Source organism: Stegostoma tigrinum, chromosome 9 (genome assembly GCF_030684315.1).
Source record: "Stegostoma tigrinum isolate sSteTig4 chromosome 9, sSteTig4.hap1, whole genome shotgun sequence".
Classification (NCBI taxonomy): domain Eukaryota; kingdom Metazoa; phylum Chordata; class Chondrichthyes; order Orectolobiformes; family Stegostomatidae; genus Stegostoma; species Stegostoma tigrinum.
In genome coordinates, this window is record NC_081362.1 from 57,246,057 (window position 1) to 57,270,825 (window position 24,769).

A 24,769-nucleotide genomic window follows, 5' to 3' on the forward strand; every position below is an offset into this window, starting at 1 on the left:
TCTCCACCTATCTTCTTTACTCTCCATCTTCGGTCCGCCTCCCCCTCTCTCCCTATTTATTCCAGTTCCCTCTCCCCATCCCCCTCTCTGATGAAGGGTCTAGGCCCGAAACGTCAGCTTTTGTGCTCCTGAGATGCTGCTTGGCCTGCTGTGTTCATCCAGCCTCACATTTTATTATCTTGGAATTCTCCAGCATCTGCAGTTCCCATTATCTCTAAGCAGTGGGAGTTGGGCCTAGCTGCTAGTTATAAAAGAGAAACTTTCTTAGATCTGGATGCCAACATTAGTCAGACAAAAAATAAAATAAAGAAGCTGTTGGATATTCATCCTACCAATAATTTTGAAACTTCTTTAAAAACCAAGTTGTGAATAGTTAAGCACACATTTAGCTAACAGTAAATCTATTTTCTGCAATACAAAGTTGGCTTTACATTTTCTTATGTAACTGTTATAAACTGGTTGTTTTTAAGGCCGTATATTCTTATACTTGCAGACTATCACTATAGTTTTTTTTCTCGGATCACAAGAAAATTCTCCCCTGATGCTGGATTTATGCATTTGTGTAGAAGAGAATCCTGGAACAATCTGAGAAGAATTGCTGGGTAACAGCAGAAAGCTATTTTTTTGTCAGCTAACACTTAAACGTGGGAATAAAATCAAAACTTCTGGCCATTAGTATCAAGCTCTGATAGTTGCCTTATATGCTTATGTCACTGTTCATACAATAATCACTGCATGGATCATCAAACATGAACCGTAGTTTACCTCATTAAGATGGTATTTGCTCCTTTCAATATGTATTTGGAAAATGTTTTCCAGGATCCTATAAAAGATAAAAATAAATTAAGCAGAATGAATTTGTTTTCTTTTACATAGGATGACAATATTTATGCATCAAAATATTTAAATAATTTTGTTTATACAAAGTTGAGAAGGCGGTTAAAGTTATGTATTTACAACTCTCCCAGAGTTCAGTAGGCAAATCCGAAGCTTTGTATTGCATTGAATCACAGAGAAAAGGTACATTCCAACTTCAATCTCTAGTCTACACTAAGTTAGCCAATCTTAATTGGGGTATTAGAAGGTGTACTACAATTGGACTTGGCTATAGTTTCTATTCTTGACTACTGTATAGCCAAGTATGCATTTGATGATGATTGGATTGTGCTTGGTTATAATGATACTCATAAGGGCATTAGATTTGTGGCTACTTCAGAGTTACAGACACAACTTCAGTCAAAAGATATCCTTTTACTCTAATAAAATGTAAACATATCTGTTGAAAACAATGATGCCCCTCCATTGTACACGTACCAACCCTGAACATCCAGGCTTACTCATAAAATATGGTCACTTGGTGAAGTGCTGGACAGGTTAGTCCGTACTTGAAACCGCAATTCATAGCCCCATACAAGGAAGTAAATGAACAGAAAGAAAAAATTGAGTAGGCTTGTCAATATAATATCACCCAGACAGCTTCACCATCCTAAATTAATATTACCACACATTCAAATGCACTGTTCAACAATGATAGGCAGGATTGTGGAAACACATCATTATTTTCTCTCATAGCAGCAAGGTACCTCACCAGGAGCTGCCCATTGGAAATTTAAAGATGTTGGATACAAATGTATGTGCTCTATGCAACCAGATTGTCATTTTTGTTCTTGATGGTTAAGACCTTCAATGTGAAAATTATGGCCTGTTATAATCCCGCATCAGATGGTCTGATTTATGTTATGATCTGGCATGGGGCCAGAAATTTTTAACTGTAAAACAGGCAATGTGTGAGATCCAGGGATCTTGTTAAGAGAATAAAGCCACAAGATACATCATAGCGTTGAACAAACATCAACTTTCCTAAACAATTTTAGAACAGGAAGACAATCTACAATACATTTTCAACTTATTTCTATCAACCAGCATTTACATGTGGCAAATATGAGTAAACAAGCTAATCAAACAGATGACAGCCCACATCAAATAACAAATGCAATCAAAATAGATCCAACGGAATTCCCAGCAATTCTCCCCAGATGCTAATACCACAGGGGGTCAATAAATATTAAATTTCACAAAGAATTACAATTCTTCACTTCTGCTAATCTGGTCTTGAAACTCTCTCAACAAGCATTCTGTCATTGATTGCCTCAACGATTCTTTCTTGTCTGATTGATCACTTTCCTTTTCTGATTCGAGGCTCTCTGGATTCTGAAAGTGCACCCCCCAGCACTCGTTCACAAACATTACTGGAGCTGCTTATCCATAGAAAGCTTCACCCAGCTGATCAAGTCCATGTTTCTTTCCCCACACTTGAATCCTGTTCAGTTGCATCAAGCAAAAACTATTGGTCAGCTTTTCAACCAGCACGCTCTCGACTATACAATGCAGTTTTAATGTTCACAGGCTTCCTCTGAGTCCCTCACGGCTTCTCCAACACAGAGCCAGGGACCTCATACTTTCTGATCTCCTTAGGACCTCTTTTCAGAGCCAATTCCAACAATGAGCTGCTTCCTAATTTCTAGAACTTTTTCCCAAATTCATTCTAATAGCACAGAAATATCCAACTTCTCTTGATACTCAAGCTGAGTCCTAAGCTTTCACAAATTCTGCACAGTTCTGCAGCACCCCTAAACATGGAGTTTACTTCTGTCTACCTAACACATTCACTGCCTATCCCCTTTGAACTGCTCTTCTGATGCTCAAACTGTCCTGAATAACCTATTGAAAACCTGGAACTGGTTCCACTCTTATTTCTGGGCAGAATTGAATGTTGCTGCCAAGCATTTCTAGGAATAGAATGTTTCATAAATGTTCCCGCCTATAGATTGCTGGTTGCTCTGCACACAGATGTAGATAAATAAAGAATTTCATCTATTTATCATGATCAATTACTTCTCCATGCACCCAAAATTGCCATATTTGTTCTAGTGTGTGAGACCCTGTAGCTTCAACATGAAAATTATCACCACAAAAATAACTTACAGTAAATAAATATACTTGTAAAATACGACAGTTTGGGGAAATGTTCTATTTCTCTAATTTACCTGTTAGAATGGTAACCTCTGAGCAATATATCATCTGTTACATCTTTGAGAAACTGTAAATATTTCATTTCATCTTCCCTGGAAAAGCATGACATAAAACAGCAGTATTATCATTCTGTTTGATGTTTGATTTATTCACTCATGAAATGAGGACATTTCTGGCTGGACGAGCATTTTTTGCTTATCCCCAGCTGCCTTTGCGAAGGCGATAGTGAGCAGTTTCCTTCCATTGCTGTAGACCATGATCTGTAGGAAGATCCACAGTGCCCTTATGAGGGACCTCTAGGATTATAACCCAATGACAGGGAAGGAATGGCAATATATTTCCAAATCAGGGTGGTAAATGGCTTGGAGAGGAGCTGCTGCACTTGTCTTTCTAGTTGGTAGTGATCATGGGTTTTCAAGGAGCTGTCGAAGGATGTTCAGTGAATTTCTACGGTTAATCCTTGAGATAGTACTCACCGCTACTACTGAGTTTCTGTAAGGGAGGGACTGGATGATTGTGGATGTGGTGCCAATCAAATCGGCTGCTTTGTCCTAGATGGTGTCAAGTTTCTTGAGTGTTGTTGGAGCTGCATTGATTCAGGCAAGTGGAAAGTCCTGCACCACATTCCTGACTTGTGCCTTGTAGATAGTTGACAGGCTTTGGAGAGTCTGTCTCTACCCTGTTTTTGCTGCTACTCTATTTATGTTACTCATCCATTTAGTTTCTTGACAATAGTTACCCCAGAGCATTGACAGTAGGGAATTCAGTGATAACAATACTATCAAACAACACCAAGCAATGGTTGGATTGCCCATTAGTTGCCATGGTCATTGCCTGGCATTTGTGTGGTATGCATTTTACTTGCCATCTTCAGCCTAAGCCTCAATATTGTCCAGGTCTTGCTTCATCTGGCCATGGACGGCTTCAGTAACTGAGGATTCATGAATTGTGTTGCATATTGTGCAGTTATTGGTGAGCATCCCTACCTCTGACCTTATGATGGACATAAGGTCATTGATGAAGTAGCTGAGGACAGTTGAATTTAGGAGGCTACCTGAAGAACACCTGCATAAATGTTCAGGAGATGAGCTGACTGATTTACAGCAACATAACCATCTTCCTTTGTGTCAGGTAGGACTCTAGCCAATGGAGAGATTTCACCCAATTCCAATATTGCTAGGGTTCCTTGATGGCACGCTTAGTCAAATGTAGTCTTGATGTCATCTCACCTCTGGAATTCAGTAATTTTGTCCATGTTTGAACCAAGGCTGCAATGAAGTCAAAAACTGAATGTCCCTGGTGAAGACAAACTGGGCATCAGTGAGCAGATTATTGCTGAGCAGGTGCTGCTGAGTAGCACCACTGATGACACCTTCCCGTCACTTTACTGATGATTGACAGTAGATTGATGGGGTGGTAATTGGTTGTGTTCAATTTGTCTTGTTTTCTGCGTACAGGGCATAGCTGGGCAATTTTCCACATTGCTGGGTAGATGTGTTGTAGCTGTACCACAAGATCTCGTCTTGGGGTAAGGCAAGTTCTGGAGCACATGTCTTCAGCACTGTTGCTAGAATATTGTCAGAACCCTTGCCCTTCGGAGTATCCAGTGCCTCCAACCATTTCTTGTTATCGCATGGGTTGAACTGAATTGGCTGAAGTCCAGCATCTGTGATGCTGGGGTTCTCCAGAGGAGGTCAAAATGGGTCATCCACTCAGCACTTCCGACCGAAGATTTTGTGAATGTTTCAGCCTTACCTTTTGCAGTGATGTGCTGCACTCACCCATTATTGAGGATGGGGATTCTTGGGGAGTCTTCTTCTCCAGTGAGTTGTTTAATTGTCCACTACCATTCACAATAGAATGCGGCAGGACTGCAGAATGTTAATATGATCTGTTGGTTGTGGAATCATTTAGTTCTACATACCATTTGTTGCTTATGCTGCTGAGCATGCAAGTCGTCTTGTTTGGTAGTTTCACCAGGTTGATGCCTCATTTAACACAGTGATAGTGTCACACAACACGATGCAAGATACACTCAATGTGAAAGCAAGTCTTTGCCTCTAGAAGGATTGTGCCGTAGTCACTCTTACCTTACTCTTACTCATGGCAGATTAGTGGGGTTGGAAATGCAGGATCTTTTGGGCTGTTTTTACCATTGCTGCTTCTGCTGCCGAAGTGATCTATCCAGTTTCATTTCTTAGTTGAGATTTTGTAATGATTGATATGACTGAGTGGCGTGCTAGACCATTTCATATGACAGTTAAGAATTATCCATGTTGCTGTGGGCATGGAGTCACATGTACACCAGGATGGCAGTTTCCTAGATCAGTAGTGAACCAGAGATAGTAGGAACTACAGATGCTAGGGAATCTGAGATAACAAGATGTAGAGCTGGATGAACACAGCAGGCCAAGCAGCATCAGAGGAGCAGGAAAGCTGACATTTCGGGCCTAGACACTTCCTCAAAAATGGAGGCAGGGAAGAGGATTCTGAAATAACTAGGGAGAGAAGGGGAGACAGATAGAAGATGGATAAAGGAGAAGATAGGTGGAGAGAAAACAGGCATGTTAAAGGGACAGGGGTGGAGCCAGTAAAGGTGAGTGTAGATGGGGAGGGGATAAGTCAGTCCAGGGAGGACGGACAGGTCAAGGGGGCCGGATGAGGCTAGTAGGTAGGAGATAGTGGTGGGGTTTGAGTGGAAGGATGGGATGGGTGGGAGGAAGGACAGGTTAGGGAGGCGGGGATGAGCTGGGCTGCTTCTAGGATGCAGTAGGGGGAGGGGAGATTTTGAAACTTGTGAAGTCCACATTGATACCATTGGGCTGCAGGTTCCCAAGCAAAATATGAGGTGCTGTTCCTGCAACCTTCGGGTGGCATCGCTGTGGCACTGCAGGAGGCCCGGGATGGACATGTCATCTAAGGAATGGGAGGGGGAGTTGAAATGGTTCGCGACTGGGACGTGCAGTTCCTTCACGTGAAGTGAGCGTAGGTGTTCCGCAAAGTGGTCCCCAAGCCTCTGCTTGGTTTCCCCGATGTAGAGGAGGCCACATCTGAAACAGCAGATACAGTATACCATATTAGCATATGTGCAGGTGAACATCTGCTTGATGTGGAAAGTCTTCTTGGGGCCTGGTATGGGGGTGAGGGGGGAGGTGTAGGGGCAGGTGTAGCACTTCGTGTGGTTGCAGGGAAAGGTGCCGGGGGTGGTGGGATTGGAGGGGAGTGTGGAGCGGACAACGGAGTCATGGAGATAGTGGTCCCTCCAGAAAGTAGATAAGGATGGGGAGGGAAAAATGTCTTTGGTGGTGGGGTCAGATTACAGATGGCAGAAGTGTCGGAGGATGATGCATTGGATCCGGAGGTTGGTGGGGTGGTATGTGAAGGCGAGGGGGATTCTCTTTTAGTTGTAGCATGGAGGGGTTGTGAGGGATGAGTTGTGGAAAATGCAAGAGATACGGTCGAGGGCATTCTCGAGCACTGAGTGAGCACGTCGGGGTCCTTGAAAAACGAGGACATCTATGATGTTTGGGAGTGGAATGCCTCATCTTAGGAGCAGATGCAGTGGAGGCAAAAGAATTGGGAATAGGGGATGACATTTTTGCATGAAGGTGGTTGGGAGGAGGCCCATGCTAGGTAGCTGTGGGAGTTGGTAGGCTTGAAATGGATATTGGTTTCCAGGTGATTGCCAGAGATGGAAACAGAGGTCCAGAAAGGGGAGAGAGGTATCAGAGATGGTCCAGGTGAACTTAAGGTTGGGGTGGAAGATGTTGGTGATGTGGATAAACTGTCTGAGCTCCTCGTGGGAGCTGCCTCTTTGTAGATTACATGGAACAATCCCTCTTCCGTAGCTACACTGGCCCTAAACCCCACCTCTTCCTTTGTTATATCAATGACTGTATCGGCACCGCCTCGTGCTCCCACGAGGAGCTCGAACAGTTCATACACTTTACCAACACCTTCCACCCCAGCCTTAAGTTCACCTGGACCATCTCTGATACCTCTCTCTCCTGCCTACCTCTCTGTTTCCATCTCCGGCAACCAACTAGAAACCGATATCCATTTCAAGCCCACTGACTTCCACAGCTACCTGGAATACACCTCTTCCCAACCACTGTCCTGCAAAAATTCCCAATTCCTTTGCCTCCGCCACATGTGCTCCCAGGATGAGGCAATCCACTCCCAAACATCTCAGATGTCCTTGTTTTTCACGGAGTGCAACCTTCCTACCTCAGTGGTCGAGAACACCCTCGACTGTGTCTCCTGTATATCCCACAACTCATCTCTCACATCCCCTCACCGCAACAAGAACGAAAACAGAATCCCCCTCATCCTCACATACCACCCCACCAACTTCCGGATCTAACGCACCATCCTCTGACACTTCTGTCATCTCCAATATGACCCCACCACCAAAGACATCTTTCCCTCCCCACCTTTATCTGCTTTCCGAAGGGACCACTCTCTCCATGACTCCTGAAAAAGCTCCACACTGCCCTCCAACCCTACCACACCTGGCACCTTTCCCTGCAACCGCAGGAAGTGCTACACCTGCCCTCACACCTCCTCCATCACCCCTATCCCAGGCCCCAAGAAGACCTACCACATCAAGCAGATTTTCATCTGCACATCCGCTAATGTGGTACACCGTGTCCGCTGTTCCAGATGTGGCCTCCTCTACATCGGGGAAACCAAGCGGAGGCTTGGGGACCACTTTGCGGAACACAAATGTTGGGTTCGCATGAAACTACTGCACCACCCAGTTGCGAACTATTTCAACTCTCCCTCCCATTCCTTAGACGACATGTCCATCCTGGGCGTCCTGCAGTGCCACAATGATGCCACCCAAAGGTTACAGGAACAGCAGCCCAATAGTACCAATGTAGACTTCACAAGCTTTGAAATCTCCCCTTCCCTGACCGCATCCCAAAACCAGCGCTGCTTGACGCGCCTCCCTAACCTGTCCTTCCTCCAACCCATCCCCTCCTCCCACCTCAAACCCCACCACCATCTCCTACCTGCTAGCCTCATCCCGCCCCCTTGACTTGTCTGTCCTCCCTGGACTGACTTATCCCCTCCCTACCTCCCCACCTACACTCACCTTTACTGGCTCCACCTCTGCCTCTTTGACCTGTCTGTCTCCTCTCCACCTATCTTCTCCTCTATGCATTTACCATCTCCCTCCCCTCCCTCCCTATTTATTTCAGAATCCCCTTTCCCTCCCTCATTTTTGAAGAAGGATCGAGGCCCGAAATGTCAGCCTTCCTGTTTCTCTGGCGCCACTTGGCCTGCTGTGTTCATCCAGCTCTACACCTTGATATCTCAGTAGTGAACCAGATGATTTTTTCCCGCTGGCAATCAACACCAGTTTCATGGTCATCACTAGTCTCTTAATTCCACATTTGTATCAAATTCAAAATCACCCATCTGCCATGAACCCAGTTCCCAGGAACATGTCTGGTTCTCCGTAATAGCCTACCAACAACGGAACGAGACGATCTCCTATACTTTATTTTGTAAAAATATCAGCATCTCTAGTCACCTACTGGGAAAGAACTTTAGAAGAAACTAGCCTTTCCTTTGTGTGCAAGAAGCTTGCCACTGGGGTATTTAAAAAGGGATTCTCTCACATTAGAAGGATAAAAAATACACACATCCATATTTAGAAATATTGATCTCAGGTGACTTTGGGGGAATACCTCAAAACAATTCATGAGATGCGACACTATTCTCAACCAACTGGGTTTACTAGCCACTTTTGCATTTCCTTAAAAAGGCACAACACTATGATGTAAACATCAAGCACATTAGATTTTCCTTGTGTTCCAGAAGTGGCTTCAATATTGAAGTCAGGAAAATATTATCAGGAAGATTATATAGAAAAGTGAGTCAAGTTGGAATCTCTGTTGAGTTAAAGGTAAGTTCTGGTGAATGTCTGGTGATAAATTTTCATGAAAACAAATCTAGCCTGTGATGGTTTTATTGATCTTTGCAACCAAGCAACGCAAAAATATAGATGCTGATTCCTTAGGTCGGCGCCTTTCATGATTCTCATATGGCATATTGGTGAGACATTCATGAGGCTACAGAATCCGATTTTACAATCTATTATTTTAAATGGACTAAAAGTCTAACACTAGAAATCTGTGCCTACCTGACAAGTGCCTTCTTCCCCTGAGCCCTCTTCAGGGTATGCCCAATAGAAAAATCAGTAGTTGTAGGTTATTCATTAAACAGAATTACAAATTTCACATAGTAACATATGCTTTACCATAATCAAAGTATTTGTAATATTTGTAGGACAAGAAAGTGAAATTGAAATTTGCTTTGATTCATACGATAAATATTTAATGCTGTCCAGATAGATGAATCATGCATTACCATGCCATCAGCTTTGATTTCACTGTAGTGGAACTGTGTCCTTTTCCAGACAAACCTCTAGTATTCAACTTCTGCATTTCCTGCAAAAGGAGCACAAATATGTCTAATTCGCTTTACAAACACAGCAGTTTTTCACTGGTGAAAATTGAGTTAGCAGTTTGCAAGGAGACTATGCTAGGAACAGTCAAAAAGATTGAGAGGAGTCTACCTTAGTCTGTGGAGAATTTATGTGCTGAACTATCATACGATAGCAAATAGGCAGTTGTATATATAGTAACCTGCTGCAGAATTATATTAGTTCATTGTATGAAGTCTATGGCATTCTAACAAATCATTGTAACCTGAAACTTAATTTAAAACATTTACTTAACACTAATTCATTCAAAACTATATCTGAGGATTTGGATAAATAGGATAGCAGCATTGGGAGGAAACGTATCATTTGAACATTGTCAACCCTGGCCAGGTAGCAATCTGTCTATTTCATTTCAAACTCCATGCACACATGAGAAATCTACAAATTAATGCAGGCTTACGAATGTCAAGCTCTCACTTCCAAGACCATAAAACAAAGGTACTGTCACAGTCAGCAGTTATAACCAGACAATAGCTTAGAAAAAATGTAAGCATTGTTCTTATATATGTTACAATTAGAATCTAACTGAGGGAACGCACCACAAAATTAAAATATACTTTAGGCTTCATTCCTACATTTGGTAGTGATGTCAAATAGAGAGGCCAAGGGGTTTATGTACATAGTTCTTTGAAAGTTCTGTCACAATAATGCAAGGGAGTTTAAGAAGACATTTAGCATGTTTCCTTCATTGCTCAGACCATTCATTACAGGAGTTGAGATGTCATGTTGAGGCTGTACAGGATGTTGGTGAGGCCACATTTGGAATACTGTGTGCAGTACTGGTTACGTCACGCTGAGAAGGGATTATTAAATTGGAGAGGATGCATAAAGGATTTGCCAGAATGTTGCCTGGACTTAAGGGTTAGAGTTATAAGGAGAGGCTGGGTAAGCTGGGATTTTTTCACTGGAGCGTATGAGGTGAAGGGTGACATTCTAAAGTTTATAAAATCGTGAGGGGCATAGGTGAGGTGAGCAAATGTCTTTTCTCTATGGTGGGGAGTACAAAACTATGGAGCATTTTTTAAGGTGAGAGGAGCAAGATTTTAAAAGGACCTGAGCAGCAACTTCCTTATATATAGGGTGGTTCATATGTGGAATGAACTGCCAGAAGAAGTGGTAGAAGCAGGTACAGCTACAACATTTAAAAGACATTTGGACAGGTACATAAATGGTTTACAGGAACATGGGCGAAATGCAGGCAAGTGAGACTAGTTTAGATTGGGAATCTTGGTCGGCATGGGCAAATTGGGTCAAAGGGTCTGTTTCCATGCTGTATGACTCTATGACTCCAAATGCCCTCTGGGCAATTAGGGATGGGCAATAAATACATCCCACAAATGAATAAAAACAAAATCTGGCACCAAGGCTTCCAAAGCAGATTTATAAAAGCTTGGAGCCTCTTCTGTGAAATGTCTTGTCATTTTTGTGACTTTTTAAAGTCAGGTTCAGTTGTACAACAAGTTCCAGCATCCTCTGTTCCCATGCCATGTCTTCCCTTTAAAAGGCTTGAACTATGCTAGTCTTGGGCAATTTTTGAGTCACCTGCCCACTGAAAAGTACACTTAGTGCTGGCTTGTGTATTAATCATTAAATAATTATGTTTGCATATTGTCTATATCAAATGCAATAGGTACACAGTAAATCTGCACCACAATTCCCATTCATATTTTCTTGCACTGTCCAATTTCATGATTACAGGATCGTACAATAATACAGCATGGTTGAAAGTCATACACCACAGGAGTCTGAACTGACTTTTTTGAGGCACAATTTACTGCATCTTATTCCCTCACTGTTTCTAAAATAACATAAGTTCCAACATTTTAATTTGTATGCTAATAGTACATTTTACATTGTCTATTTTCCAACCCATTGTAATTTCTTTACCTTATTTGATTTTAAGTCGATGTACAAATGTGTCTATCACACTCCGTGTAGGTATGCAATGTGAATGAACCAAACAAATCAGGAGTAGCAATTTAACATAGCAAACATCATAATTTCAGGAAAAAAGACAATCAACATGGCCTTTGGGAATGCAGATTATTTATGCTGAATGATCATGCGCCGCTTAGTTTTCAGTAAAGCTTCTGATCTCAGTTGGTCTTTTTCTCATATGTGTACATAAGTATATTCTGAGACATAATTTATTAATCATGACTATTTATCGATTATGCTGTTTAATATACGCAACCTTTTGTACCAAGCAAAATGTCATTACCTGTGATTGATACCATATTGGACAGTTTGTCTCCAGATAAAATGGGACAGAAGACTTTTCTGTAAAGCTGAGGAAAAGAAATATGAATAAAATGTACAGATTTAATTTTAAAAAGACACTTGTTCTGAAAATTAAGCACAAGGGCCAAAGTTTTGATGGAATACTGCACAATACACATGTAGTTGTTGGCCACTAGTCTTCCCTGGCGCTGATCTGGTCAGAAATTCTAGGACATGGTAAGTTGCATAAAGGTTAGATATACCACAACATTTATGAGACTCCCTGCATATCTCCCCTGCAAGATGTCAAACATTCTGCGAGATACCTTGCTGCTCATTTGGTAGTCTGGCTAAATTGGATCAAAGATCTCTGTATATCTAAAATAAAAGTCTCTGCAGCTAAATCTGTTTTTCAATAACCATCAATTTACTGCTACACTGGCAGAATAGTGTGATTATTTCTCTTACTATTAGTTTTATTAGTAATGGTAAAGCAAACCAATCATATTACTCAAAATATTTGCAGAAAGTTCAGAAGATGAGTTTGTCAGACTTGAAACATTAGCCCCTTTACTCTCTCCAAAGATGCTGCCAGGTCTGCTGAGTTTTTTCCAGAACTTCCAGTTTCTATCTTAGATTTTCAGCACTTGCAATGTTTTGTTTCACTAGCTGGCTACACATTTGCAAATTAGTCCTAAATTGCAGCATTCCTGCCATTGCCTGGGCTGATAAAGCTGTAAGCTGGAGGAAGATTTCTAGTAACAAGCATATGCACACTCTTCACCCTCTAATAGTAACAGTTACATGGCTATATTCCCAGAATCTCACTGTATTCCACCCATTTGTAAAGTCTGTCTCATGCTACACTTCTGGAACTATATCTGGATTTTACTCATTTTCCTCTCCTAAATCGATCCACTTTCACAATGTTGAACTCTGTTACCTATTAACCCCATTGTTACTTTAGCTCTTGGCACTGGGTTTGACTATAACCACAATAATATGCATTTACATATTACCTTTAACATAGCAAACTGTCTCAAGATGGTTCAAAGGAGCATTATCAAACAATATTTGATGCTAAGTCACACAAGAAGCTATTCAGACAGAGGATGAAAAGCTTGATCAATATCTTCAAGAGGAAAGAAAGGTAGCCCATCCAGATGTTTTAAACGAGAATTCCTGAGTCTATAATTTCAGCAGCTGCTGTAAAATTGGGAATGTTTAAAAGGTCAGAATGAATGGAACACAGATATTGCAGAGTGTGTAGTGATGAGAAAGAGCATAGAGGTAGGAAGGGAGTCAATGTAGGTCAGCGAATACCAGAGTGATGGAGGAATTAATTTGGTGTGTGTTTGGATATGGCAACAATATCTTGGATAACCTGAGGTTCAGAAAGTGTACAACATGGGATGCTTGTCTACAGGCAACAAAAGCATGAATAAGGACAGATGCAAAAAACCTCGTTCCACATCAAACAGCTTTCAGTTAAAGGAACAGAACTGGGGGCTTGACAATGGAGTTTCTAGTAGTTGGAAGATAATAGCTTTGATTTTTCCAATAATTTATTGGAGGAAACAGTTTCTCCATGCAATACTAGAACTTGGAGAAGCAGACATACATCTTAGTTACAGCCGAGGGATCGAGAGAGGTGGTGGAGAGGTAGGTCTGGTATGGTCAACATATAGACAGAATATGAGAATATATGACAGTCAATAAATAAAAGGAGTCAAAAGTCTCCTACTGGCATGTAAATAGCAAATGGGTTGTACGTGATACAGCGGCTCTTCTCTTGGAAAAAAAAGAGGGTGATATGTGCTTGGAGACCCATGATAAGGCAAGAATACTTTTTTTAGTGTTTACTTACGAAGGGAAATCCAACAAAATATCATGGATGTGGAAATAGTAGAGGCAATGGATTGGGTAAAATGTTTGAGAGGAGGTATTTTAAAAGCAAGTGCTTAGAATAGATAAATCCTGATGACTTGCACCCCTGGTTGCTGAGGGAAGTGTGAGTGCTGATAGTGGAAGGCTTGCCATGATCTTTTAATCTTCTCTTGATATGAAAGAGGGACCAGAGGCTTGGCAAATGTGACATCCTTATACAAGAATAGGCATGGGGCAGTCCTCGTAACTACAGGCAAAATAGTTTAACATGGTGTGTGAGATTTTAGTAAAAATCAATCAGGGAATAAAATTTGAAGAACTTCGAATTAATTGCAGTTAGTCAGCACAGATTTGGATAAGAAAAGACCTATTTCCACTAGCAAATGATACAAGGACTAAATTACGCAGAAAGTCTTGTGCAAGGGATGCAGAGAGAATATGAGGGAGAGCACTTCATGCAGTGACTGGTAATGGCCAGAAGTTCACTGCCACAAAGGTGATGGATGATCAATGATTTCGAAAACAAATTGGATGTGCACTTGAAATAAGTAAACTTCAAGGGTTACACGGGTTGCATGGGAGAGTGACATTCACAATGAGGTTATTGGGGAACTGTACAAACAGAAGCAGATGGTCAGACATTTGTTTCTCCAGATGGCTTCATTATAAATATTTGGTTGCACTCCAATGGAATCAGCTCTGCAGGGGTCTTTTTTCATAGGTTAAAGTTCTGCGAGATTGATAACTTTATGAAGTTATTGTAGTGTATTGTTTCTGGGATGTGATTTTTCATTATCTATGTTTATTTGGACAGGAATAAAAGGTATGAAGTGGGGGTAATGCTTCTGTTATTGATAGAATGATTACCATTCTTATAAGGGTGAAACAGCAGCAGTTTTTGTTTCAAGAGATTTTTGAATGGGTTTTCTTTTTACCAGCATTGTGAAAAATTTTCATCATTGTTATGTAGTTTATAGGTTTTGTACATAGTACATGTACAGTGAATGGAAATTGGGATGAAGGAAGCATTAAAGAGGTGTGGAATAATGGAAGGCACGTGGAAAGAGCATGGGAAATATAACTTCTAAAATGTATTCTTTCATAGGATGTAGGCATCGCTAACAAGGCCAGAATTTGATGACCATTTATAATTTCCTGTTGACTGAGTGCCTGGCTAGCTCATTTCAGAGGGCAGTTAAGAGTCAGTCACATTGCTGTGGTCTGCAGTCACATGTTGACCAGATCAGGCAAGGATGGCAGATATCCCTCCCTAAAGGAAAATATTGAACCAGTCTGGGTCTCTGTGACAATCAATGATTGTTTCATGGTTTCACTACTGAGATGGTAAGTTGCCAGGAACCATGTCTCCTATCAGAATGGTTTTGATACGAAAAGAATAGTGGTATATCAGAAAAGCCCATTTCTGCAATAGTCTAAGGTGGGATTGCTGAGTGTGGGCTCACTATCCACAGTCTTATCCTGACATCGTAAAAATCAGGCACTCTGGGAAAGGGGTGGGAACTCTGCAATTGGATGTTGCCTAACATTTTTGACAGCCACAATCCATTTTGACATGAATGTAGACCTAAAGATCTGGCTAAAGAGTCGAAAGCAAGAAGTGTTAGGTTAAATAAAATCTAAAATCATATAGATAAAACAAAATTAAAGAGACAGGAAGAAATATGCAAGTGCAAGAAAGATAAAAGAGGCATAAAGACAACGTTACAAACAGGTTCATATTTGAATGGATATCTGGTGGGTAACTTAACGGTGTTACATATTTGTGCATACCAATTTTCTCACTAACGTATTGGTGCAACAAAGTATGTTCAAGAGCAAAGTAACTCGGGTAGCAACTTCCTGCTTTTTGATTTAACTGCACATACTTAAAAGCTTTCTGTTGCTGCCCGATTTACTCATTTATAACAGTGAATGTTAGTGGATACACTATTACGTGCACCACAAAAATGTGGTCCAATATATTTAGTTATTTCCAGTGTCTGAAAGTTTCTATTTTCATAAGAAGCTTACAAGACAAAGTGAACATAAACTTGACAATGTGATAATGGGGTTCCCAGGGCAGGTACTGGGGATATCAAAAAGGAAGGCCACCCTCAAAGCCAGCCAAGTAGAAAGAAGTGAGAAAGACCTTGCATATCACTTTGTTGACCCTGCTCATGGTCAATCAATGCTCGATAAACAGTGATGGCCTATCCACGGCTGACATTGTCACAAACTCTCTAAGAATTGGCCTTTCTTGGCTTCTCATCTCTGCTCCTGATGTTCTGGGTGTTTTCAGTATTTTTGTTTTTGTTTCAAGTGATTAAAAAGCTCAGTGCAATCTCCTAGCAGCAGGCGCTAAATTAGACAGAATAGAGAATTACTGAAAACTTCGGTTAGAATATTTCAGAGAGCACTGGAGAATGTAAGCCATGACAGAGTGATGCCTTACAGGGAGGATAGATTAGGAAACGATGGCTGTGATAGACAGACTTTTTGAAATTTTAGAAGTGCAGTACAGTTGTGGAACATGGATTATTGCTACACTATTTGGGAACATTGGAATAAGATGGGGCTACTCAGTCCATTGAGCCTGCCCTACTATTTTGTACAGTCATGGTGGATTGAACACTTCAATGCCTTACCCCCATGACCTGGTACACTGTTGGTAATCAGAAATCATTCAATTTTTACTTTAAACATCATCAAGGACTGAGCTTCCACAGTCCTCTGTGCTAGAGTATGCTAAAAGTTCACAACCCTCTGAATAAATGTTTTTCTCCTTATCTTGGACCTAAGTGGCATTGCCCTTATTTTTAAACTGCGTCTATTGGTTCTAGACTCTCAGAACACGTGAAACATCATACTTGCATCTGCCTTTTCTATCCCTTTAAGTATTTTGTAAGTTTCAATGAGATAACCTGACTGTGATCAAAAGGAATTTTCCCTGAGGCATATTTCTGAGAAAATGTGAAAACAGCACCAGAAATACTCTGGAGTATAAAGCATTTTAAAGTAGTTTAATTGTTACAATGTCACAAAATGTTGCGATTGGATCAAATTTTGCATTCGTTAAAATGCAACATATAGAAAACAGTTGTTTCACATTCTTTCCTGAAAAGACAGACTAACAAATTCCATGTTTTGAACCACATCAAGTCAGTTTAAGAACCAATTTCTTCTGAGCTGCGGGCATAGTTATTCTCACCATTACCTGCCTGCCTCCCCATTTACTTATATTGTACCCTCTCACTTTAGTCTGTCATTCCAACCCAAACTTGCTAGAAGGGAATATCAAACAGGATCATAGTGGTGATTGAACTGACAGTTGTGCGTGTAAGTGAACAGCAAAGGCTTTGTCAACCTAGCCAGTTAAAGAACCAATGTAGGGCCATTTCCCTGGGCTGCTGGCAATCACATGGCAAAGCCAGTGGTTGCCTGGAAATGGCTTTTCTTCAGTTTCTTGCAGGGGCAGGGGTGGGGTGAGGGTCCGGCAGTACTGAAGGCCCCACGGCCCAGGTGAAGGGGACTCCGTTCATAAACACCGCTCTTGTGGTCCTACACTCACAGCTGCTGCGATTACTCCTCTGATCACCAGTGCCTACCAGACAGAGAAAAAACATTCCAACTGCTCATGAAGGCACTTAAAAATGGAGATGCTTTTTTTTCTTGCAGCCTCAGCAGTGTCAATCTTCCTGGGTGATGCAGTCTCGGCTGTAGAGCTATCAGATTTCTGAGAGAGCTATCTCACTACCCTTAAATGGACAGCAGGCCCAATTGTACCAATTAACCATGGGGCAGCATGGTGGCTCAGTGGTTAGCACTGCAGCCTCACAGCACCAGGTTCAATTCCAGCCTTGGGCGACTGTCTGTGTGGAGTTTGCACATTCTCCCTGCATCTGCATGGGTTTCCTCCGGGTGCTCCAGTTTCCTCCCACAGTCCAAAAATGTGCAGGTTAGGTGGATTGGCAATGCCAAATTGCCCATAGTATTCAGGGGTATGTGGGTTATAGGGGGATGGGTCTGGGTGGGATCTCTCAAGGGGCAGTGTGGACTTTTTGGGCCAAAGGGCCTGTTTCTACACTGTAGGGAATCTAATCTAATAGTCACCACCAGGAAGGATGATCTAGAATTCAGGGCCTACGCTGTTCAGGATACTTCATGAGATCCCCTTGAATCCTTTGCATCTGTTTACTTTTAATTTTGTCAGCGAGTTTGTCACATTTATATGAAAGTATTCTACTTGTCAATATAGATATTGTCTTTGCACTACCTTCTCTGTTAAAAGTACTTACAGAATTACTTCACATCCATATTATCTAGTGGCCAATGATTAATATTTCTTTAAAAGTGCTTCCATGTTTTATTGTTACATTTTTACCAACAAAGTTTAACTTGCTGTTCAAATCCCATAAGCTGCAGAATTTTCTACCTGTCATTCAACAAAATTGCAATGATTCATAGCAGTCCATCAAGGCTCTGGTGGACATTCTTCCTATATTGCCCACAGCCCAAAGTTGCTGTGCCTTTTGCTGCTGCTCTCTGTAGTGTTGCATGCACTGTGCAAATCATTCAGTAATCTGTTCCATTATAACATTAATCATACGGTCTAGTAGAAGGAATAGGTAAGAACTAGGTCATTGTGGCTCATGTAGCAAATTTGGAGAACATTCAAAGTTTGAGACCTCATTTTTTGTCTCCATGGTATTGAATAGTTTTCCAATACTGCAGTTGTTGAAAATTGTTCCAGTGTGCACCAGTAAATAGAGAAATACCATACACTACTCATAATTCCAAGCATAGCCATTCACCTTGACTTAAATTTAATGAGCTCAATAGGCAGACTGTATTTATATATGCAGTACCATCAACACTGACGGCCACTTAATGATTGTTAACCTCATCTATCCGTTTGGGGCAGGTCAGAGATTATGCTCAAAAAACAAGGCAGGGATTTTATATCAAAATAGTGGCCCCTCTCACCAGCTTGTGAGCAAGGTGCAAGCCAGTATCTAATGGTCCAGGAAGTCAGTACCAGATTTTACAGTTGATTTGCCCTAGGTTATTGCATCCACCCCCATCTGGGCAATTAGAAGTCTGGAAGGGGAGAGGAACAAAGGGAGTGCCATCCTTGCCACTTGGGAGGTGGGGAGTCTTTCCTGGGGCACAGAGTGGTCAAACAGAAGGCACTCTTCACTGCTGATCACCCTCCCCTCCACTCAATCTGCTGCCAGGGTATACCTGGCAGCTTCATCACATGGCATGAGCACATCTATCATATCCCTCTGCCACTGTGAAAATACTACAAGCATCAAGAGGGATGTATTAAGTGACTATTAAGTGACCAAAGATGGGTGGACCATAGAATATGTATCTCTCATGGGTAAAATCTTAGCACCCTGACATGGCACCTGATTTAAGGCCGCACTACCTGCCTATCTATTCCCAGTAGGGAGGAAAGTAGGGGGACTGACAAAAATTTCTGGCTCAAAAATGGAATTGGGAAGGAATCAATTCTGGGAGAACAGCTTGCCAAGTCTTGTACCTATTTGATTTGTAAAGCCTTAAGACAATTTCTGAATTCCTCATAAGTATTATTGTAGTTCAATTGTTATGTCATTTTTAAAAGGATACTGAAGTTTCATTAACTGGTTAGATGTGCTTATGTAAGGTAGGTAGATGCCTAAAGACCAGAAATAAATAGCTAAGCATTATGTTGAAGCAATAAAAGCCATCTTATTAAATGAAAAATACACTCAGGTTATTTTTTTTTGTAGCAGTTAATTTTTTGTTGACCAGAAATATGCTAAAATATAATTGTCATTAGTTAAACCTATGTAATTGAATTTATTGTTAAGTTTCATTTTATTTTACAATGCAAACACAAGTACCTTTCAATGTTAGCATCAGTGCTTATCCTGTTGCATGTTGGAGTTACATTTGAATTGTCTTGCGTCTTTATCGGTGCTGTATAATACTTGTACTTCAAAAGAAATGACTTTGCCCTATTCTTCAATATTCTTGGAGTGAAAGCCTGTCTTTCTTCTGTAAACCATTCGGAATGCTTATCAAGGAGGTCTCCACTGAATGTTTTCTTTTGAGGATCTTGAAAAGGTCTCTTCATCAGGTTCTTGTTCCTGAACTGGATTGACCCAACATAAGAATGAATAGCCAGCATGGTTAAGTACATAGGAACAGGAACAGGTCATATCATGTTTGAGTCTATTCTGCCACTCAATGACATCCTGTCTGATCTGTGATTTAACTGTATAGACTTACTTATGTTCCAGAAAACTACCCATCTTAGTTCTAGAATTATCAATTGATCTTGAATCAATTGCTTTTTGCAAAACAAGAGTTCAAAATATCCTCCAATTCCAGCAGATAGAAATAAAATATGAACAGTTCCTTTTGGAATTGCATCATATGATTTTAATATCTGATTTGAAATGGTTTTAAAAGGGAAAAGCACTGATGGCCACAACAATTAGCTGAACTTATAGGTTAACCATGCTTCATGAAACAAATATAGAATAAACAAGATAATCTGAACTGGAATGAACATATTATCAAAAGACACTGAAAACACACAAACCAATTTTGAGTGATATGTGATCTATATAATATGTTAATATATTATAATTAATAATACATATTAAAATATAAACATATTAAATACAAAGAAATCATTTTCACAGTTTAGATTTTAAAGTAGCGGCATATGCGGTTGATTACTTTGCCAAAGTGTTTACAAAACTATCTAGGTGAGACAGTCCTTCCAGTACAGTGACTTAATTCAGTGAGTATCAGGAAGTTGGCGCTCCCTAGGCTACTAATGCAGAATTGCTTTTACTGCAATGGTTTATATTAGGGAGTGCAAACATTGAAGGCACTTACCCTTCAACACTTAAGGATTGATTTTAGCTTAGAATATCCTTCAGAAAAAATTTAGGGAGTATTTGGCGAGACCTGATTGGGGTGAGATGCAAGTATAGTCTTCCTCCTATAATTGAGTATAGGACAGTTCAGGGAAAGCCCAGTTATCTGAATAGAAAAGTTGAATTTGTGAAACGTCCAGACCAAGAATGTTTGGTTAGAAATCTGCAGTCTGTTGGAGAAGGTGACGGTCTATGCGCTGAGTTTTTATTCGTATTTATGTAGGAAGGCTTGACAGTTCACCAGAAAGAATCAAGAAGAATCAATTAAGTTGAAGTTGTTAAGAGTAAGATTGTTAAAAGGGCTCATTCCTACAGATTTGACTCTGTAACAGATAGTTTTAGGAAATGAATTGGAACTTTGTTTTGCGATGTTTTTGAATATTTTGCACTATTTTCTGTGTTCATATAACTTGATTTGTTGCTTCCCATTTGTGTAATAAGTATCTGTCTTGTTACTAAAGACACTTCGAAGCCTCATGTGACTATGTTTCAGTGACTATCATTTGGCTTTAAAAAAATCTATCAGATCAAATTTATTCTAGTATCTCACTTCACAGTGGTACCATCAGCTAGGAATCATAACATCTTTCAGATGTGAAAAGACCCTCATCTCTTTTGATTTGTACCTGTGTAATAAGTGTAAAATACTGAAGATGAAAGACGGCATGTACAATTTTCAAGCTTGAAAATAACAAACTCAGATACTGAACTACACAAACCAGCTTATATTTCAGGGAACCAGTTTTGGCACAGCAGCAAGATATATTTTTGTCTGGCGAAGTGGAAGCAACTGGAGAACCATCTTTAGTTGGGCTTCTGAAGGAAAAGTGTACAATGATAGCACTGATTTTAAAACATCAGAACACCGAGCGCTCAAAGGACAACTGAAATATTGACTTCTGCTGATTATTATTAAATTGGAAAGAGTGCAGAAAGATTTGCAAGGATGTTCCCAGGACTGGGGGGTTTGAATTACAAGTAAAGGCTGCATAAACCAGAACATTTTTCATTGGAGTTTTTGAGTTGAGGGGTTGATCTTATAGAGTTTTATAAAGTCATCAGAGGCATAGATAAATTGAATAGCAGAAGTCTTTCCCTAGTGTTGGGGAGTTCAAAACTAGATGGCACAATTTTAAGGCGAGAGGAAAACAATTTAAAAGCAACAGAGAGGCAACTTTTCCACACAGAGGGTGGTCTATATATCAAATGAACTACCAGAAGAAGTGGTGGATACACGCACAGTTACAACATTTAAAAGGCATTTGGATGGGTACATGAATAGGAATGGTTTAGAGGAATACGGGGCAAATGCAGGCAAGTGGGACTAGTTTAGTTTGGGAAACTCGGTCAGCATGGGCAAGGTGGATCAAAGGCTCTGTTTCTGCGCTGTATGACTTACATAGCTCTATCAAAGTGGGTGGTGCTTAAGGTGTACTTCAGCATTAATCCCTTCAGAACCTTATAAAACAGTATGATTTAGGTGCTCATGAGGTGATGAGGTGGCTGTGACAGGGGCTGAAGTTGGAAAACTAGATTCCAATTTGTTCACCATTAGATACTATCTTGTGAAAGGAGTTGAAGCTTGTATTAAGAACAGTCGCCCAGAGGATCATTACGGGATTGACTGACAGTTAAATTGCCTGGTCGCAGTCAATAAAGAGACTGCAAGTTGCTTTTGTGGGTGATCCTTTATTTAAAGGCTACCTGATAGGGAGTAAACAAATGTTCACTGAGAAGTTTGAATGCCACATTGAAGGTACATTAATTTTTACATTTCACTGGCTGCTGAGAATTTGAAATGAATCAGGTGACTTTCTGGATCATGTGGTCAAGATGTTTATGCTTGAAATTCTCAGGATTCCACCTAAGAATAGTAAGCAGTTATCAGGAGAAAGGGGGTATTTACTCACCAACACCATAGGTGACGCTCTTGGTTTGCAAGACAAAGGGAGGAGGAAAGAAGTCTTGGGAAGTAGCACCAGCTATTAGAGGAGTGAGGGATGGGAGGTACAGAAGGGCATGATGAATTGCTTCCTGCTTTCCTCCCCTGTGGGTACATAACATCGCTCCTCCTTTGGACCTACTCCACCAGGACCTGCAGGACAGTGTCCAAGATTCTGTGTGGTCTTCTCATGTGATCCCTGTCCTGTACAGAGATGAGCAGCTGCACGTCAACCAGCACATTCTATACTTTGGTGGGAATATGTTTGTGAAGCTCCCATATACTGCTCCAAAAATATTTGCATCTCATCAATACTTCAGTGTTAAACTGCAGATGCCCCCGGGCAACTCAAATTAGCAATTCAGACTGAAGTTGCATACTAAAACCAGATATTCAAACAGACATTCATTATTACCATTGCACCATTTTGCATCTGTTTTCACCCTTTCACTGACATAGGCTCTTTTCCATCTTGGTCATCTCTTGGTGTCTATTTTTAAAAATTCTTGCATGGGATGTCGGCTTCGCTGATAAGGTCCGCATTCTCTGACTTGTAGCTGAGTCACAGCAATCACCTGGTGAAGGTATACCTACAGTGCTACCAGTGGTTTAAACCTGCAACAGTGATGGAATAGCAATGTAATTCCAAGTCTGGATGGTGTGTGACGCCAGAGGAACTTGTATGTGGCGGTGTTCTCATGCATCTGCTGTCCTTGAGCTGTTAGAGGTCTTAGGTTTACAATGTACTGTTAAAGAAGCCTTGCTGAGTTGCTGCAATGCATCTTATATATACATGGGCTGCTTTGTCCTGGATCATGTCATGCTTTTTGCAAGTTGTTGAAGCTGCACATATCCAGAAAAATGGGGTGCATTCCATTAAACTCTTCATTTGTGCCTTTTAGATGATGGACTGGCAAGGCAGGAGATTAATTACTTGCCTCAGAATTCCCAGCATCTTCCAACTACAATATTTATATGGCTTGTCTTGTTTGGCTTTGGGTTAATAGTAAACCCTGCCCAAGGAAACTGGTTGCAATGCCAATCAATGTCAAGGGGGTGTCATGTCAATGACAGTCCTTGCCTGCTACTTGCATGCTTTGAATTTTGCTGCTTATCAGCCCATGAATGTTGTTCAGGTCTTGCTGCATACTGGCACTGACTGCATCAGTATCCAGGGAGTACCAAACATTGTGTAATCATCAGTAAACATCAGTGAGCAGATTATGACTGTGTAAGTATCAGGTGACAGCACTATTGACAACACATTGCATCACTCTGATGATGATTGAGAGAAGAATGATGAGGTTATATTTGATTCAATCAGATGCCCTGACTTTTACAACAAAGGGAAATTTTCAATATACATGTGTTCCTTTTTGGCTTTGGTGTAATGGCTGGAATGAACTGAAAAGCTATTCGGCTGTTACGGCTGTTTATGCTATTGAGCTCTTTCACAGGGTCTTAAGACTCTAGTGTTAGATGGCTTTTTTCTTACAACAGTAGGAAGTACCAACATTGTAGCTCTACTGGAGTAACATGGCTAGTGGTTCATTGAGTTCTGCAGTACAGTGTTATTCAGTATTGTCTTCAGTATTATTGCCAGATTGTAGTCAGGGCTTTTGTAGTACAAATTGTCTGCAGATGTAACTTGACAAATGTGAGATGAATCGAGTTAGCTGAAAGTTGACATTTATTCTGACCTGCTTGGTCCATGCAAGCTCTATCTCATTTAACACAGTGATAGTGGTGATGTATAGCCTGATGGAGGGTATACTCAGTGTGAATACTGGACTTGGTTTTCAAAAGGACACTGTGGTGATCACTCTTCCCTAATACTGTCATGAACAGATGCACTTTTGATGGGAACGTTGAGGATGAGAATATCTATTACTATTTTCCCCTTTTTATGGTTCCCTTAACACATGCTACAAATCCAATCTGGCAGATACGTCCTTCAAGACACCCATATGCTGCCTCTAAGTGGTGTTCAACTTAGAGGAATACTGATTCACCAGCCAAAGCGCAACAGTCAGTAGCAATTAGCAAAGAGATTTCCTTGCTTGTGTTTGCCTTGGTGACATGAGAAGGCAAGGTCCTCAGTTACTGATGAGACCCAGGGCAACTCCCTTGAAACTCTATACCATCATGCTACCAACCCTTCTGCTGGGTCTGCTGTTCCTGTAGGATAGAATTTAGCCAGGGATGGTGATGATGGTGTCTGGGCCATTATATGGT

The 24,769-nt window shown here is 40.9% G+C and overlaps 1 protein-coding gene across 3 annotated transcripts in view; it reads right to left on the reverse strand.

The window, feature by feature from the left end:
* The window catches only part of LOC125454750 (spermatogenesis-associated protein 7-like), a 159,201-nt gene that overhangs the window by 64,929 nt on the left and 69,503 nt on the right, over positions 1 to 24,769 (reverse strand). For 2 of the 3 annotated variants that reach the window (XM_048535902.2, XM_059648576.1), the window contains 5 exons: positions 19,546 to 19,796; positions 11,769 to 11,835; positions 9,412 to 9,491; positions 3,048 to 3,125; positions 766 to 823 (listed from right to left, as the gene is read on the reverse strand). In XM_048535902.2, coding sequence (XP_048391859.1) covers positions 766 to 823; positions 3,048 to 3,125; positions 9,412 to 9,491; positions 11,769 to 11,835; positions 19,546 to 19,796 — 534 coding nt within the window. The remainder of the gene's footprint in view (positions 1 to 765; positions 824 to 3,047; positions 3,126 to 9,411; positions 9,492 to 11,768; positions 11,836 to 19,545; positions 19,797 to 24,769) is intronic. The other variant, XM_048535903.2, reaches the window with a different exon arrangement.